The following is a 14,837-nucleotide window of genomic DNA, read 5'->3' as shown; positions in this document are numbered from 1 at the left end:
TTCCCTGGTGGAGTCTGTGTGGAGCTGTGGCAGTGCTAGAAGCCAGTCTTTTCTTACTTTCTGGAAGATCCTGCTCAGTTGTTGCTCACTAAGCATCTGGCGGAGCAATGGCGGACAAAACAAAACCTAACTAAATCAGGCCAGCCGGAGCGCGCATTACGTCATTCCTCTCAAATTCTCCCCCAAAAAATGCTGGTGCCGGACCGGCACTGCAACTTTCAACTGACAATTTAGCGCTGTTAGCGGTACTTCCAGTGAATATGTCAGGGCACATTGTACACATCATTGAAAACGTGTAACATATTTATGGTGGAAAATAAGTATTTTTAAAGTTGAAAAACTCCTTAATGCACCTTTAATCCACTTTGCATATTTGTTTTTTTCTTCACTGTCTTACCTGTAGAGACAAAACTGCTTCAAACACGCCAATAATCGACAATGGAAATATACCAAAAGCCAATGGGCGCGTCTGGCTCGGCCTGATGGGCGTGAACTCTCTCTTTCTCACAGGTCTGGGTGTGTCTGACAGTCAAGAAGTACAGACAGTTGAAACAGACTTTCATTTACCTGAAAGCACCTGGATCCCCTCGCCTGAAGAAGAGAGTCTGTCAGTAAGTTATCACTGTCACTCAGTTTTAATGGAGACAGGTAAACGTACCACTTTGGAGGACAGCGTTACTTCAGCGTACTTTATTGTAGAAATAAAAAGACAGCGTTTGTACAGTTTGTGTGAATGTGTGACGAGTCTATATGTGAACTACTAATCTCTGACTTGTCATCAAATATAACTAAACCAGTGTGTTTCATGTTAAAGACAAAATCACAAGCCAGCACATCATTTTTAATTCATTCATTTTCACCGTGTCGTCGTTTCCCCTGAACAGAAACAATGGCATCAGCGGCTCCACTCACAAAGACCAACGCCGGCTTCGTCCTGGATATGCTGAAAAAGCTGAGAGGGGAGGACAAGAAGGAGAACGTCCTCTTCTGCCCTGTCAGCCTTTCTGCAGGCCTGGCCATGGTGTTGATGGGGGCAAAGGGCAACACGGCCAAACAGATTTCAGAGGTACACACACACACACACACACACACACACACACACACACATAGGAAAATGGTTCCCGTGTTAATGTGACCGTTCAGACAGAAGTTTTCATGCAGGCGTGCAGTGAAACGCTGCTGCAGGCTTGGCGGATCAGGCTCGTCATGCTGCTGGAATTCCATCTTTTATTTAATCACAGCACACTGAAAAGGCGCGGCGTCAGTTTTCAAGCTCTGTCATGTGCAGAACTGACTTTGTGCACTCAGACTGTCTGCCGCGATGGAGTCACTGATTGACATTGCAGACACCGAAACACATGCTGTTTTGTGGTGTATTTCTACAGACATGTGTGTTTGGACACACACATTCAAACAAACTCAGCTGTGATCAACTTCCGTCTTCAGGTCCTGCAGTTGACTGAGACGCAGCCGAAGTCGCTGTCCGCCACTCCGCTGCAGTCGCTGCTGAAGACACGGACGGAGGCGCGCACGCAAGTGCACACACAGATAAAGATGCAGATCCAGCAGCGCAGCATGGTCCCAAGCTATCTGTCCAAGGTGGTGGCACGCCCTGAATGAGGGCGCTCGAGAGTGCTTCACGTTTTACCTTCAGGAGGAGTTCGTACAAAGCTGGTTTCTCTTCTCTTGCAGGTCCTCAAATCTAAAACTGATAATGATGCTGAGCAAACTGACAAGGGTGATGAAGAAACCCCGAAGGGTGGGCCTGAAACCGGCAAAGACGAAGCCCAGAACGGTAGCGATGCCGCCCAGACCTCTCAGGGTGATGCACAGGCTGCTGGGGAAGTGAGCCAGACCGAGAAAGACGAGGCCCCCGCCGCTCAGGACGACGTCCACGCCAAACTATCTGAACTGCTGAGTCCATTCTTTAAGGATGATGCTCCATTTGGGCTCAGTGTGGCCAACAGGCTGTATGGGGAGAAGTCCTGCGAGTTTATTGAGGTGCGTCACAGTGTGGTGCTCGGCCACGAATGAATGATCGCACTGTTAGCATTAGTTTTTCTAGTAGATTGAAGTAAACAAACCAAAATCATCAGCTTTAGCAATGTTCGCTGTATAAAAACTATAATTTGAACTGTTAGCAGGCAAAAATTTATCCTCTATACAAAAAAAGTGAACATTTAAAAATGGCATGTATTCATGATTGCAGGGGTTTTCAGAAGAAACCAAGAAGCTCTACAATGCTGAGCTTGAACCCGTAGACTTTAAAGGCAACGCAGAAACAGAAAGAGTAAACATCAACAGCTGGGTGGAGAAGCAGACACAAGGTAGGTCTGAGAATCATCCCTGTCATCCACAAAAAAAGCAAACAATCAGGAAAACAGTCTTTCTGTGTGGAGTTTGCATGTTTCCCCTTTGTGTAGATGAACTGGTGTCTTTCAGCTGACCACAGCGTAGAGTGTGTGTCCAGCTAGGATGAGCTACAAATCCTGCCAGGCCTTCTTCGCTTTACTATTTTTCCTAACCCTCTGAATCTATAGATTCACAACAGCCGTGATGACTCAATTATGTCTTCATGAAGTGTCACAAAATGTAATTTCCCATATTTTTTTAACTTAAGAATAATTACTCAGTGCATACAACAGATTTTCTTGTGCCCCCAGGCCTAAAGAACAATAATAAAATAATAAAATATTGGTGTTGATGCTACACTCACAGAATCTGTAAATTCTGAGATGATATTGGGTGTTGGAGAAAAGAAAAAAAAAAAGTGGTATTTGGCTCCTGCTGGTGGGATTTGTAATAAACAGCATTAATGTATATATTTTTTGTTTTATATCTTAACAGATAAAATCAAGAACCTTCTGGCTGAGGGTTCATTGATCAGTACCACCAAGCTGATGCTGATCAACGCCGTCTACTTCAAAAACCTCTGGGAAAAGAAGTTTGAAGTGGAGGAAACGGAGACGGAGTTCAAAATAACCGCGGTAACACTTCACGCAGACGGCGAGGAAGGGAGAAAAAAACGAAACAGAGCCTTGCTAATCACTGCTTCATAATCCGAGAGGTCAAAAGACGGGATGATGAGAGTCAGATTTAGATTATTAAAATGGCACGAAAGTCACGTTAGATCACTCTGAATTTGATATACCTTCTAAAACCTGCTCACAAGTCCAGCAGGCTTAGTGTAACATAATGGAGGAATCCACGGTGTGCCCTGAGGATGTCTGGTCTGACTGTCTGAGAGAACAAGTCTTGTGGTATTTCTTTGAAATGTTTGGCCGTCGCCCCCGGTGGAAGCAACACTCCTGCTCCACCCGAGGGCGTGGCAGGGCTTTCCCACGGTGACGCTGCAACATAAACACCTTGGTTACCATAGAGACCACTACACAGGTAAACACCGGTCCGACAAAAAGGAACCGAGCAGCTTCCTGAACGTCTCAGCGAAAACCACAGAAAGGGTTTTTCTTCTTCTTTGATCCAAAGAAATTAATTAGATTTTTTAAAATAGCTGATTGTGTTTCCATTTAAACTTTATTAAAATGAAGGGATTTTTTTCAGCAGCATCCCTATAAAATGTTAGCCTATTTCAGGCTCTCCTCCAGACAAGCGGTGTGTCCACTCTTGCAGAGAGTACAATCATGTAATCTCACTCAGATGCATCCCAAACAGGAAAGGCTTCACTGGGATCAAGCGCAATCATAATCCCTATTTTTTTTTTTTTTCTTGTCTGACCTGTGAATAAAACCTTGAAATAATAAAACAGATACACAGAACCCTGGGCTGAAGTTTAGGAAAGCGAACTAAGAAGAATAACGAATGTGCTTGTTTTTGTCTTCAGACTGACACCAGACGGGTGAAAATGATGCATCAGAAAAGTAGTTTTCGTTTGGCGCCCATTCCGGAGGCCAGATGCAAGGTAATGTTTTTTTTATGTTTAATAGTCGTCGTCTCATCAATAGTCTTGTCTGTATTTGACACTTGTCATTTGCTCAATGTTTCACGAGCAGATCATGAACATGCCCTGCAGCTTGGCGGACGTGAGCATGGTCATCATCCTGCCTGACGAGCTAACGGGCCTGGAGGAGGTAGGTCCGCACTTCTGCACAATCCACACCCTGAAGAGCCAGACGAGCCACACTGTGTCCTCATGCAGCTGGAGAACCAGCTGACCCCCGACAAATTCGAAAAGTGGACGAGTCGAGCTTTAGAGACCGAAGTCGTGGAGGTGGCGGGCGAGGTGAGGCTCCCCCGCTTTTTGATGGAGAAGACGTACAGCCTGGGGGACGCCCTGAAGAGCCTCGGCGTGGCGGACGCTTTCGACGACACGAAGAGCGACTTCTCTGGTGAGATGTGAAGGAAATGATCGAGTATCGGGATGGGAACTACGTGAAACCAACTCTCCTCCTTCTGTTTCCGGACAGGACTGTCTCCGCAGAAAGGCGTGGTCCTCTCCGGCGTGGTTCACAAGGTGTCCCTGGAGGTGGACGAGAGCGGAGGTGAGGCTGCTGCCGCCTCCTCTTCTCCTGCCGGGGAATCGGCCGCCGAGGCGTTCACCGCAGACCACCCCTTCCTCTTCTTCATGCAACACAAACCCACCAAGACCGTGCTGCTGGCTGGCCGGTACTCCTCTCCTGAGTGACGGCGCCAGCCGGACACGAGCTGCTGCTCGCCTCCGGTCCACGGCTCTGTGGAGGCCCGAACGGAACCCGCACGCTGAACTCCAAACAGCATTCTTCTTAGATCAACTGCACTACTGATTTTTTTTCTTTTTTTGCTGTCACTAAATAAAGGAAATACATCACATTGTGTCATGTTTTCTTGTCCTGTAAAAATCCATCCATGTATTTTTTTTACTTGCTTTACTGAAGTTAGCAGAATCAGCAAAATGTGATTTACTCAAATATGTGACATGTACCCTCAGTCTCCTGAGGCTCTCTGGCGCCCCCCAGAGGAGGCCCGGCCTATGCTTTCAAAACCAGAGGGTTGAGCAACGAAGTTGACCCAAGATGAACAACTCAGCCAATCCTCTGAAAGGTGACAGTGACTGAAAACAAGGCTCATCTTGTTCATATGTGTTTGAACAACTTCAGTCAAACTAAGGCCAATTTCTCTCACAAGGAAAGCAGCAGATTGTCCAGAAACAGGGAGATTGGAGAGTTTGATCTGATGGAAAAGAAAAGATTGTTAGACTAGAATTGTGTCTGGAGGGAACCTTTATATTTTGCAAACAGAAGGCTATCAGATGAAAGATGGAAAAAAGATTCAATCTCTCTCTCTCTCTATCTCTCTCTCTCTGGTTTGCGGCACAGCCTGCTGGAGGAAGATAAAAAAAAAACTGTTTCATGTTCCATCTCTTCTACACACATTTGTAAAGTTTTCCCATCCATGTTTTATTTATATCTCTTTTTTAAACATCTCTCCATCCCACACCCTTGACTTTATCGCCTTTTGAAAATTAAAAAGAATCTGTGTTATCTGTGTTTTTGATCTCTCATGATGCCACAGTTTAAAATCTCAGCCTGCTGGATATTAATGAACACTTACTGATTATTAATCCCAGAGCTGGGATTGACACAGATTACATAGTAGCCATAAAACTGACACGAAGCCTCTCGCTGACTTGAATCCAGGCTTGATAACAGTCAAACTAAGCTTTTTAAAACCACCAGAACTGGATTCACTCATTTTCCTAACAGCATCACAAATGCCCAATTTGTCTTCACTTAATAAAAGAACATCAAGCTCTTTTTAAAATCGTATTAGTTCTTTTTGTGTATATTATTTCTGATAAAATAGTCCTTTAGTTGAAAAGGATAATAATCTGTGTGCTTTTAAGTACAATAATGTGTTTCGACTTGAGCTGAAGATGCTTTGCACATTTTGCCTCCAAGTTCTCAAAACAAATCTTCCAGACAAGAGTGCGCAGGCTCTCTTTGCTGTGTATAATTGCTTATGAAAAACACATCGGTAGCCGGAGGGCCAGAGACACCAGGCGAAGCCAACTGGCTGCTGGAAATGCCAAACCTCACCACCTGAACACCTGTCAGGACTTTCCCACAGCGGTAAGTAGGTCAGCCTGAACCAGACCTGCAGATCGAAGGTATAAAACCTGCATGGCAGCAGGAGTGACACTCGTGAAACACTGGAGAGAGAAACTAATTGATCAGTCAATACACAAAAGACATCTGAACAAACTGTTGCCTTTAAATCAACACAAATCCAGTGAGAGAGAAGCATAAAGTAATTTCAATTTGGGCATGACTCTCAAGATTCCAGAGGCCACGAAAGAGGAGTAAAATGTTATTTTGCAAAAAAAAAAACCAAAAACAAAAAAAAAAAACTATATACACACACACATATATATATATATATATATATATATATATATATATATATATATATATATATATATATATATATATATATATATAGGGGAGAGTGGGGTAAGTAGTGCCAAATTTTACTTAAAGTGCCTTTTACACAAGGGGATAACAGGAATGCCTGCAACTAAAATATGTTCATATAGTTCAGGGTGTTGTGCATCCCTGGGAGAAATGACTTTGGATCTTAAATAAACTGTGTGAGAAATATAGCTTTGGAAAAAAAAGTGGTTTTGTGGCACAACTTACCCCAAGTGCGGGGTAAATTGTGCCATTAGTCAGAATACTCTGGGGTAAATTGTGCCACTGATAACTGAAGTAAAAAAGATAATTTTAATATAAAAAAATTTGTGTTTTGTAATGTCTTTTGTATTTTTCATATGGGCCAACTGTGCCTGAAATAAAGTTTATATAAAAATGATAATGCTAGATAAAAACAAGACAAATTAAATACAAAAGTACTTGTTTAATGCTTATTTAAAGTTTTAACATCATCAAAGGCCAATTTGCTTCAACAAGGCCCAGTGCCACATCAACACATGCTAAGAACAGAATCAAAAATCAAAAATGAGCACCTGACTGCATCTGCATCTGAATATCTTCACTGATTGGACCTACTACTGGACGTTCCACTTGTCAATGCTGCAGTGGAATATGAACTTGTGCTCCCTTCTGGCTCTATCACTATACTTTTATGGTGTGGGGATTTTTTAAGCACATCACCTCGAGGGATGACTCCTTCATCATTCTCTCTAAATGTGAAGATGGACTTTCCATCAACAGACCTCATAACTTTGCTTCAGAAACTTTGAAAAGTTGGAGCCCTGTCTGTCTCTGATCTGAAATTAAGAATGACACACAATTTTAGTGATCAAATGGAAGAATAAGAAGTACAATAACAATAAAATACAATAAAGTAATTTATAATAAATAATCATAAGTTTGGGGAAGTTGTGTCAGTGGCACAACTTACCCCAGGTCCTTTGGCACAAATGACCCCAGGCCCACCATTTTGAAAAAAATGCATCCCCCAGCTGTTCTGAGCTAGCATCATGTTAACTGTATAGACTCATGATGTAGCTTACTAAAGCAATAAAACATGTGTGAAATGTTTTCAAAGTTTTCTATAATTGTTCAAACACAGCAATCAAAAAACCTTAACCATGGAAATTTTACTTTGGAGGGTAAAAAAATGTTTTTTGAACTTAAATGTGCTTACCTCTCAAGCCATGTGTCTCCCTTTTTTGCAAGATGAGCGGAATGGACGCCTCTTCAAAAATATGTGGTCACATGACCAAAAACTATAATGGTTTTCTAAATAATTGGGGTGGCACTACTTGCCCCTTGGCACAAATTACCCCGCTCTCCCCTATATATATTCTTCACCATGTCTGTATTGGGTTTTCTTTCTCAATGCTCTGCAAAGTTAAAAAGCAGAATTTCTGCAGAAATCAGCAAAAATCTATGAAATTCTTACCAAAAATGCATTAGAGATAGAATATTGCAGCGTGTTTGTGAGAGGATGGTGGTGACCAGCAGACAATGTTCTCTCTGACTCAACAACAGGCCAGGAAAAAAAAAAAAAACACCCTCTGTGCCAAATCCAAGCCTGCGCTGCCCTCACCCAAATACCTTCGGCATTGTTTGCAGAAGAGGCATGCAGGCGCGCCGTCTTTCGCCGGGTTTTTCTCATTCCTGGTTTATAGGTGGAATCGGAGAGCAAAGGAGGCAGAGTGTGCCCCATCGTGTTCTGGACCAGCAGCTCGATGGAAGCTAAGACAACATCACGGTGACAAACCATGTTCAACCAGAAGTGTCAGTGTGGGTGGAAATTTGTGAGAGTTTAATGTGGCATGGTGGTAGAGAACTCCTGCAGGAGGCCTCCGTCATGCTGCCCATCTGACCTCCGACCCCTGAAACTATAAATCCAATCCAAGTTCACTGTAATATTTCTATGGTGTAAGACTGTGGCTCATTTTCATCCAGTTTCATATAAATGAATGGATCAACCTGTACTGCTAATAAATCAATGACAAGATTGGTTTTTCATTTTTTAGATTGAACAGTTTTCCCAGTATTATTGTATTTATATTACAACAGTTACAACCAAATTAAAAAAAGAAACAATGCGTTTCAAATATTGTCAGAAGAACATTTGGTTTCGAAGTTTTAGTCCAAGCATTCCTCTTTTAGAAGGAAGAATTTAGCCAAAACAAAAAAAAAAAAAGAGAACCACATGGAAAAAATGAGAAGTTTCCAGACAAAAGATTGCATCTGTGGGCACAGAATAAGAACAAAGTTTAAGATGTAGAAAATAGAAAATAACACACACTTTCAAACTCCATTAATAAGGACATACCTAAAATCAATAAGATGTAAATCTGATGGCACATATTCTTACACTGTGCTCTGCGTGCTTCATTTGATTATTATGCGATTCAATTAACCAAAAACAAAAAATAAAGTAGCTGCTGATGACCTTGAGGTGATCAGATGTTCCAGTTCACTCTGGCCAGCGTCCTGAGGAAACGGCTCAGATCCACACCCACCACTGCCACGAGCAGCCCGACTCACTGGGTGTGTTCTCCACTGATGTGTGTTAGGCTGCAGACCTCTGCCGCGGGTGTGTCGGCACCTTAAATAACACACATTGCTCCAACCGAGCTGCACTCGACTGGGAATATCAGGGAAACCTTCTGACTGGAAGAGACGAGTCTGATTGTGAGTACAGGATGTGTTTGATTGTAGCTATCAGCTGACGTGAAAGTTCTTTATAAAAGTCAGACTTATAGCTCACTGTAAGATTTAATGTGTTTCTCTTTGGAGCAGGCACGATGGCAGAGCCGGTCCCCGTGAACGAAGCCAACACCAGGTTCTTCCTGGCTCTGCTGAAGAAGCTGAGCGAAGACGACAGCACCGGAAACATCTTCTTCTCCCCGTTCAGCATCTCCGCCGCCCTGGCCATGGTGCTGCTGGGGGCCGCAGGCAACACGGCCGCACAGATGTCAGAGGTACACACACACACACACACGCACACACACACACACACACACACACACACACACACACACACACACACACACACACTGGAAAAAATAACAAGGCCAAACAGGGCAGTTGTCATGTTAACAAACCCATTTGGACCACACTGATGCTGCTGCGGTTTGTTACAGTGTTGGAATTTTTCACTTCTCTCTCACAACTGCAACAATATGAAGAAATAAAGGTGTGGTTTTAGGTTTAGGTTTCATGTTCTGTCATGTGCACAGGGCACTGAGTTCAGTGTCGATAGAACATTCATCTGGATCGTAGGAGCTGATTTGTTGTCACTCAGCTGTGTGCACGGAGGGCGGTACACTGTGTAGTGGTTTGCTCTGTCAGGTCACGGTACAGAGGTCTGAGTTCATGTTTGACCAAGCTTTGATGTGTGGAGTTTGCATGTTCTCCCTGCTTCTGCATCTCTTTCTTTCCTCTTTCTTCCTTCTACAATCCAAAGACAAGTACAATCACATTTAACTGCATCTAGCCTCACATTTTAGCAGCTGTTTCAGCAAAGCTGAAGATAATTGAGGAATTTAAACAGTGATCAAAGTTTTATTACTTTATCAAATCTCTTGTTACTTTTTCCTTTGTTTGTTGGAAGGAGGCTGGAGGGAGCAGCGACAAGCTGCTGCAACATGCTCATGAGTCACTCCTCGATGATTTACACAAGAAATCAAGCTTGAAAAAAGCTCATTCAAGCTTAACCGACCACATGTTAATGCAGCGACATCGGTCCGTCAGACTGATGCACAGTAAAAGCAGCTCTTTGTAGTTTCCTTTTTTTGTTGTAACACAGGTTAAAGTAAATGAAGTAGCAGTGGAATTTTACCTGCTAACGTAACTCTGCCTGTGTGTGATTGGCTGAGGCAGGTGAAAACGTGTACAGGCACAGCTCCTGGGATCCTCAGTTTTCACTCAGTAGTGCAGCAGCAGTCACTGAACTCTTTAAATTCACATTAAACTCCTTAGAAAATCTGACCTTGTATTGCTTTCTCTGTGTTTTCACTGACCGTTCAGATTAATCAAATGTCCAATTTTTCTCCCAGGTGCTCGGGTTCAGGTCTAAGGAAACGGCGTCCTCAGAGACGGAGCCGATGTCCACTGACAGCAGTACCAGCCCGCCACTGTTTCAGTCCCAGAGGCAGATGCAGATCCAGCGGCCCGCCAAACTGCCCAAGTACCTTCAGGTACTGACAAAACCAGCCAATCAGTTATCAGTGATCGGTGTGGGGTGCAATGCAGTAGGCTAATATGAGGCTTTCATGCTGCCGTAATGTCCCACCACTGTCTTTGATATTTTCCAGATGTTTTCAGGATTCCTCTTCCAACTGTTCAAACCCATTTTGCAGCTAAAGCGTTTTTTACCAGGCTTTAAACAACAAAAGCCGGTGGGTGATCGAGTGTGTGAATACATCATGTTGAGTTTGTTTCGCCTCTTTTTTTCCAATTGTATTCTGTGCAGAGGGGCTCATGAACAGAGCCACTATCTGTATCTTGGCTGGTCTGGAGGTAGTTTCTCTTTAAACGATGAGAACATTTTCACCAAAATCATCTGCTCCATTACGCGCCAGTGCCACTGCATGCCGCAAAATCCATGTTCAAGCTGAGAACAGTTAAATCATCTCAATACAACGGAAGCATGCAGGACGGAGCACGATGGTTTTGGTGCCTGTTCTCATCAACTAACAGGATCAGTGGTAACATGACGGGGGTTTGTGTGTGATTTGCCTTTGGTTCGGTGTCTGTTTGTAACATGCTGGTGTTCTCCGGCTGTCCGCAGAGCCTGAAGAACAGCGAGCAGGACGAGCTCCATGCCAAGTTCGCTCAGCTCCTCGAAGATTTCTACAAAGCCGACGCTCCATACGACCTCAATCTGGCCAACAGGCTGTACGGGGAGCAGTCCTACGAGTTTGTCAAGGTGCTTTGGCATGTGAATGAGAATTAATTAGTCTGAATGCTGCTCTGGGGTTTTTAATTGTAAAAGATGAAAGAGTTTCTGACTTGTTTGTGGAGCACAAAGCCTTTTGCATCCATGTTGTGTACACAGTATGAAGCCACACTATACTCTACAATACCCATCATGCACTTGGACAGGCTCATATTAAGATGGTGCTTTTTCATGACAACACAACTGGACATCAAACAAGATGGGAGACCTTTACTGCATCAAACCAAAGAATTCATTTATTTTTTTACAGCTCTTTCTTGAGGAAACCAAAAAGTTCTACAGTGCCGAGCTTGAGACTGTGGACTTCAAATCTGGTGCCGAGGGGGCCAGGCTCAACATCAACAGCTGGGTGGAGCAGCAGACTCAGGGTGGGTCTGAGGATCCAGAGCTTCATGCCTGGATTAACGGAGCTATAGGCGCCATATGAAGACAGAAGTAATGCTTATCAGCTGTCCAGCTGCCCATTTTTAAAAAAAGAAAGAAAAAAGACAGTGTAGTTTATTAATCCCTTCTAGGAAAGTACTTCTCTGCATTTGACCAATTCTACTGTTAATCACAGCGTTGCATGCTGGGACCAGTCAAGGTTTATATGAAAGTGGGTTTTTAAAGGAATATGAAAAAAACCCGAAGTGTTCAAGTGTCATTAGTTGGTCCATAAAGGGTGAAACTGAAATGCTGCCGGAAGATCATGCAAAAAACACAAAGGAGGGTTTTCAGGGCTGTCAGGCGCTCCCTCTGTTCTGAGCAATGCTTTGTGTTTCTGGTTTTTCAAGTTTCCACACCCAGGCTAAGTGTGTCTCACACCAATCCCTCATGGAACAGCTGAATACATTTCCATATCTTGAATATTAATTGTATTTTAAGACCAAATATCGTTGGCCATGACTTTGATCCAGTGTTAAGACGTGTTTTATTCCATGATTGTGACGCTTGTGCTGCTCATTGCTCACCAGGGAAGGTGAAGGACCTTCTGGCGCAGGGTGTGGTGAGCGACATGACCCGGCTGGTGCTGGTTAACGCCATCTACTTCAAAGGCAAATGGGCCGAACAGTTCAAGGAGGAATACACTGTCGATGACCGTTTTAGAATAAACAAGGTACCGGTACCTGCACACGGGCAGCGTTGAAGAAATTACCGCCGCAGCAGCAAAGTTTTGATGCATTGACTTTTAATCTGTGTCTTCAGACTGAGACCAAACCAGTGAAAATGATGCGTCAGAAGAAGAAGTTCCACATAAACACTCTTCCTGAGGTCAACTCTCAGGTAAGTCCTCTTTGTGATACATTTTAGTCTTTGTCAGCAGATTTCAGTGCTTGAAGAAAAAACTTACATCACTTTTATATGAGGAGCTATTTCAGATTTCTCTTTCTATAATTAAATAACATGAAAAACTGACTTTTTTTTCTGGACAGATCATAGAGTTGCCATACGTAGGAGAGGACCTGAGCATGTTTATCATCCTGCCCAATGACATAGAGGACGAGACAACCGGCCTGAAGAAGGTAGGACGTTCACACGCAGCTCACGACATGAAGCGCCTCGAGCAGGCAGCCTGATCCGTGTCCACACGCAGCTGGAACAGGAGCTGACCTTTGACAAGTTCGAGGAGTGGTCTAATCTGGATGCAATGGGGAAAAATGAAGTGGAGCTGAGTCTCCCCCGGTTCAAGCTGGAGGAGTCGTACAGCTTGAAGGAGGTCCTGTCGAGCATGGGCATGGTGGACGCTTTCGACGTGTCAAAGAGTAACTTCTCCGGTGAGACGTGACAAACTTTTTTCTGCCACTGGGAAAATGAGGAGACAGTGAGAGCAGCATAACCTCTGGCCCGGCTTTCTCTGTCCTGACAGGAATGTCTCCGGCCAACGACCTGGTGCTGTCCAGTGTGGTCCACAAGGCTTTTGTGGAGGTGAACGAGGTGGGAACCGAGGCTGCTGCTGCGACTGCAGCGGTCGTGGGAACTCGCTCTGTCGTTATTCCTGACAGATTCGTCGCCGACCACCCTTTCCTCTTCTTCATCCAACATAAACCTACTAAGACCGTCCTCTTTGCTGGGAGATACTCCTCCCCCGAGTGATCGCTGTCAGGAAAAATGTACAGTACAAACTGTATCTGCATTATATAATGCACAATTCAACATTCTTTTGGTTTCACCGTAGTGTTAATGGCATTTCTTCTCTGGTATGATAACAAACAAGAAAAATAACCTATTTAGACTTTGAAAGATCTACATAACTTACTAACTCGCCCTTGTCTTGTTAGTGTCTTCATTTGATCACTATAACAAATGATAGTAAAAAGTGAAGATGATATAAGTCAAATTATTTTTTTGTCAATATAAAAAACACACATTCTAAGTTTTGTTGGTGTCGTACTTCTTGCAGCCTTTGCCATCAAAACAAAAGTTTATTGAAGACCTTTCACCAAATGAAATCAGCTTCAAGCTGGAACATATATGTAACCTTCAAAATTATTAAAACAGCTTATGAACATGTACAACATGTCAGTTTTAATCATAAATACTAAAACTCTGGCTGATGTAAGGAACCAGTGATAATTTCTTCTACTTTTCCACTGTTTCTTTTTTGCATAATTGTTTTAGTCTGGTTTACTTTTTGCCATTTTCCCCGTTTAGTGCTTTAAACATGATGTTTTTGTTATTATTGTCTGCTAATTTCTGACAGTCAAATGCTTGTTGAAACAGCTACTTGTAAGGATATTTTTTTATTTGGAATATCTCTTGTTGATGCCCATCACATAATGAAATAAACCTTACTGAATGAGTACTCTTCGTCTGGCTTATTCACAGAGATATTCTAACACTGATATTTCACTCTGATAATTGCACTTTCATCTGTTCATATGATCCTCACCTCGGCTGAATAAACTACAACACTAAATGGCTGCTGCTGCTTACAGACATAGGCTAATACAGACATAAGAAGCAACTAAGGTATGAAAAGCTGAATTTTCCTTCCATATGTTAAACTGTAACTCAAACATGGGTCAGCATAAAGCATTCAGTTTCTGTCTGGCCCAAATCTCTGCAGCACAAGTTTCACTTGTTCCAGCTAACTGATTGTCTCTGGGAAAATCAGACTGACTCTTAATGACTCTTTCAATAGATTGAAGAAATGGGATTAAGTCATTTTTTGAAAAAAAAAAAAAAAAGTTTTAGGGGGGCACTTAAAAAAAGTCCTTGGAATCAGCTCCTCCCATAAGGCACTTTTCTGCTCAGCTGAATATGCAAAGATTTCCTAATGTGATCCTTGGGGTTAAATTTCACTTGTGTAAACCTTAATAATTCAAAATAAATGGTGAAAATCACACAATTGGTCATTTGCAGCTATCATTTGATCAATTAGCCTGTAATGAGTCATTCCAGATTGACAAAACAAAGTGCTCAGCTGTTGTGTTATTTCAATTATTCCCAAAGCATGGCTGTTCAGAGAAGAGGCCACCTTCACA

The 14,837-nt window shown here is 43.0% G+C and overlaps 1 protein-coding gene across 4 annotated transcripts; it reads left to right on the top strand.

Annotated features, from left to right (window-relative positions):
* The first annotated feature begins 546 nt into the window (after window positions 1–546).
* Window positions 547–14,155, top strand: LOC115394524 (serpin B6-like). Of its 4 annotated transcripts, XM_030099856.1 has the most exons (11): window positions 8,965–9,104; window positions 9,213–9,394; window positions 10,472–10,612; window positions 10,730–10,813; window positions 11,206–11,343; window positions 11,624–11,741; window positions 12,327–12,469; window positions 12,559–12,636; window positions 12,786–12,875; window positions 12,947–13,127; window positions 13,220–14,155. In XM_030099856.1, exons 2-11 carry the CDS (start codon window positions 9,218–9,220, stop codon window positions 13,444–13,446), a joined length of 1,377 nt encoding a protein of 458 aa, XP_029955716.1. In that variant the 5' UTR covers window positions 8,965–9,104; window positions 9,213–9,217; the 3' UTR covers window positions 13,447–14,155. The 4 variants fall into 4 exon arrangements, with proteins under 4 accessions (XP_029955714.1, XP_029955715.1, XP_029955716.1 ...); XM_030099854.1 differs by lacking the exons at window positions 8,965–9,104; window positions 9,213–9,394; window positions 10,472–10,612; ... (1 more) ...; window positions 11,206–11,343; window positions 11,624–11,741 and adding exons at window positions 547–611; window positions 885–1,066; window positions 1,447–1,599; window positions 1,693–2,001; window positions 2,210–2,327; XM_030099855.1 differs by lacking the exons at window positions 8,965–9,104; window positions 9,213–9,394; window positions 10,472–10,612; ... (6 more) ...; window positions 12,947–13,127; window positions 13,220–14,155 and adding exons at window positions 547–611; window positions 885–1,066; window positions 1,447–1,599; ... (5 more) ...; window positions 4,157–4,346; window positions 4,425–4,806.
* Window positions 14,156–14,837: the final 682 nt, after the last annotated feature.

This window comes from Salarias fasciatus, chromosome 9 (genome assembly GCF_902148845.1).
Source record: "Salarias fasciatus chromosome 9, fSalaFa1.1, whole genome shotgun sequence".
Classification (NCBI taxonomy): domain Eukaryota; kingdom Metazoa; phylum Chordata; class Actinopteri; order Blenniiformes; family Blenniidae; genus Salarias; species Salarias fasciatus.
The sequence above is the reverse complement of the archived record's forward strand: the minus strand, read 5'-3'. Positions and strand labels throughout refer to the sequence as shown.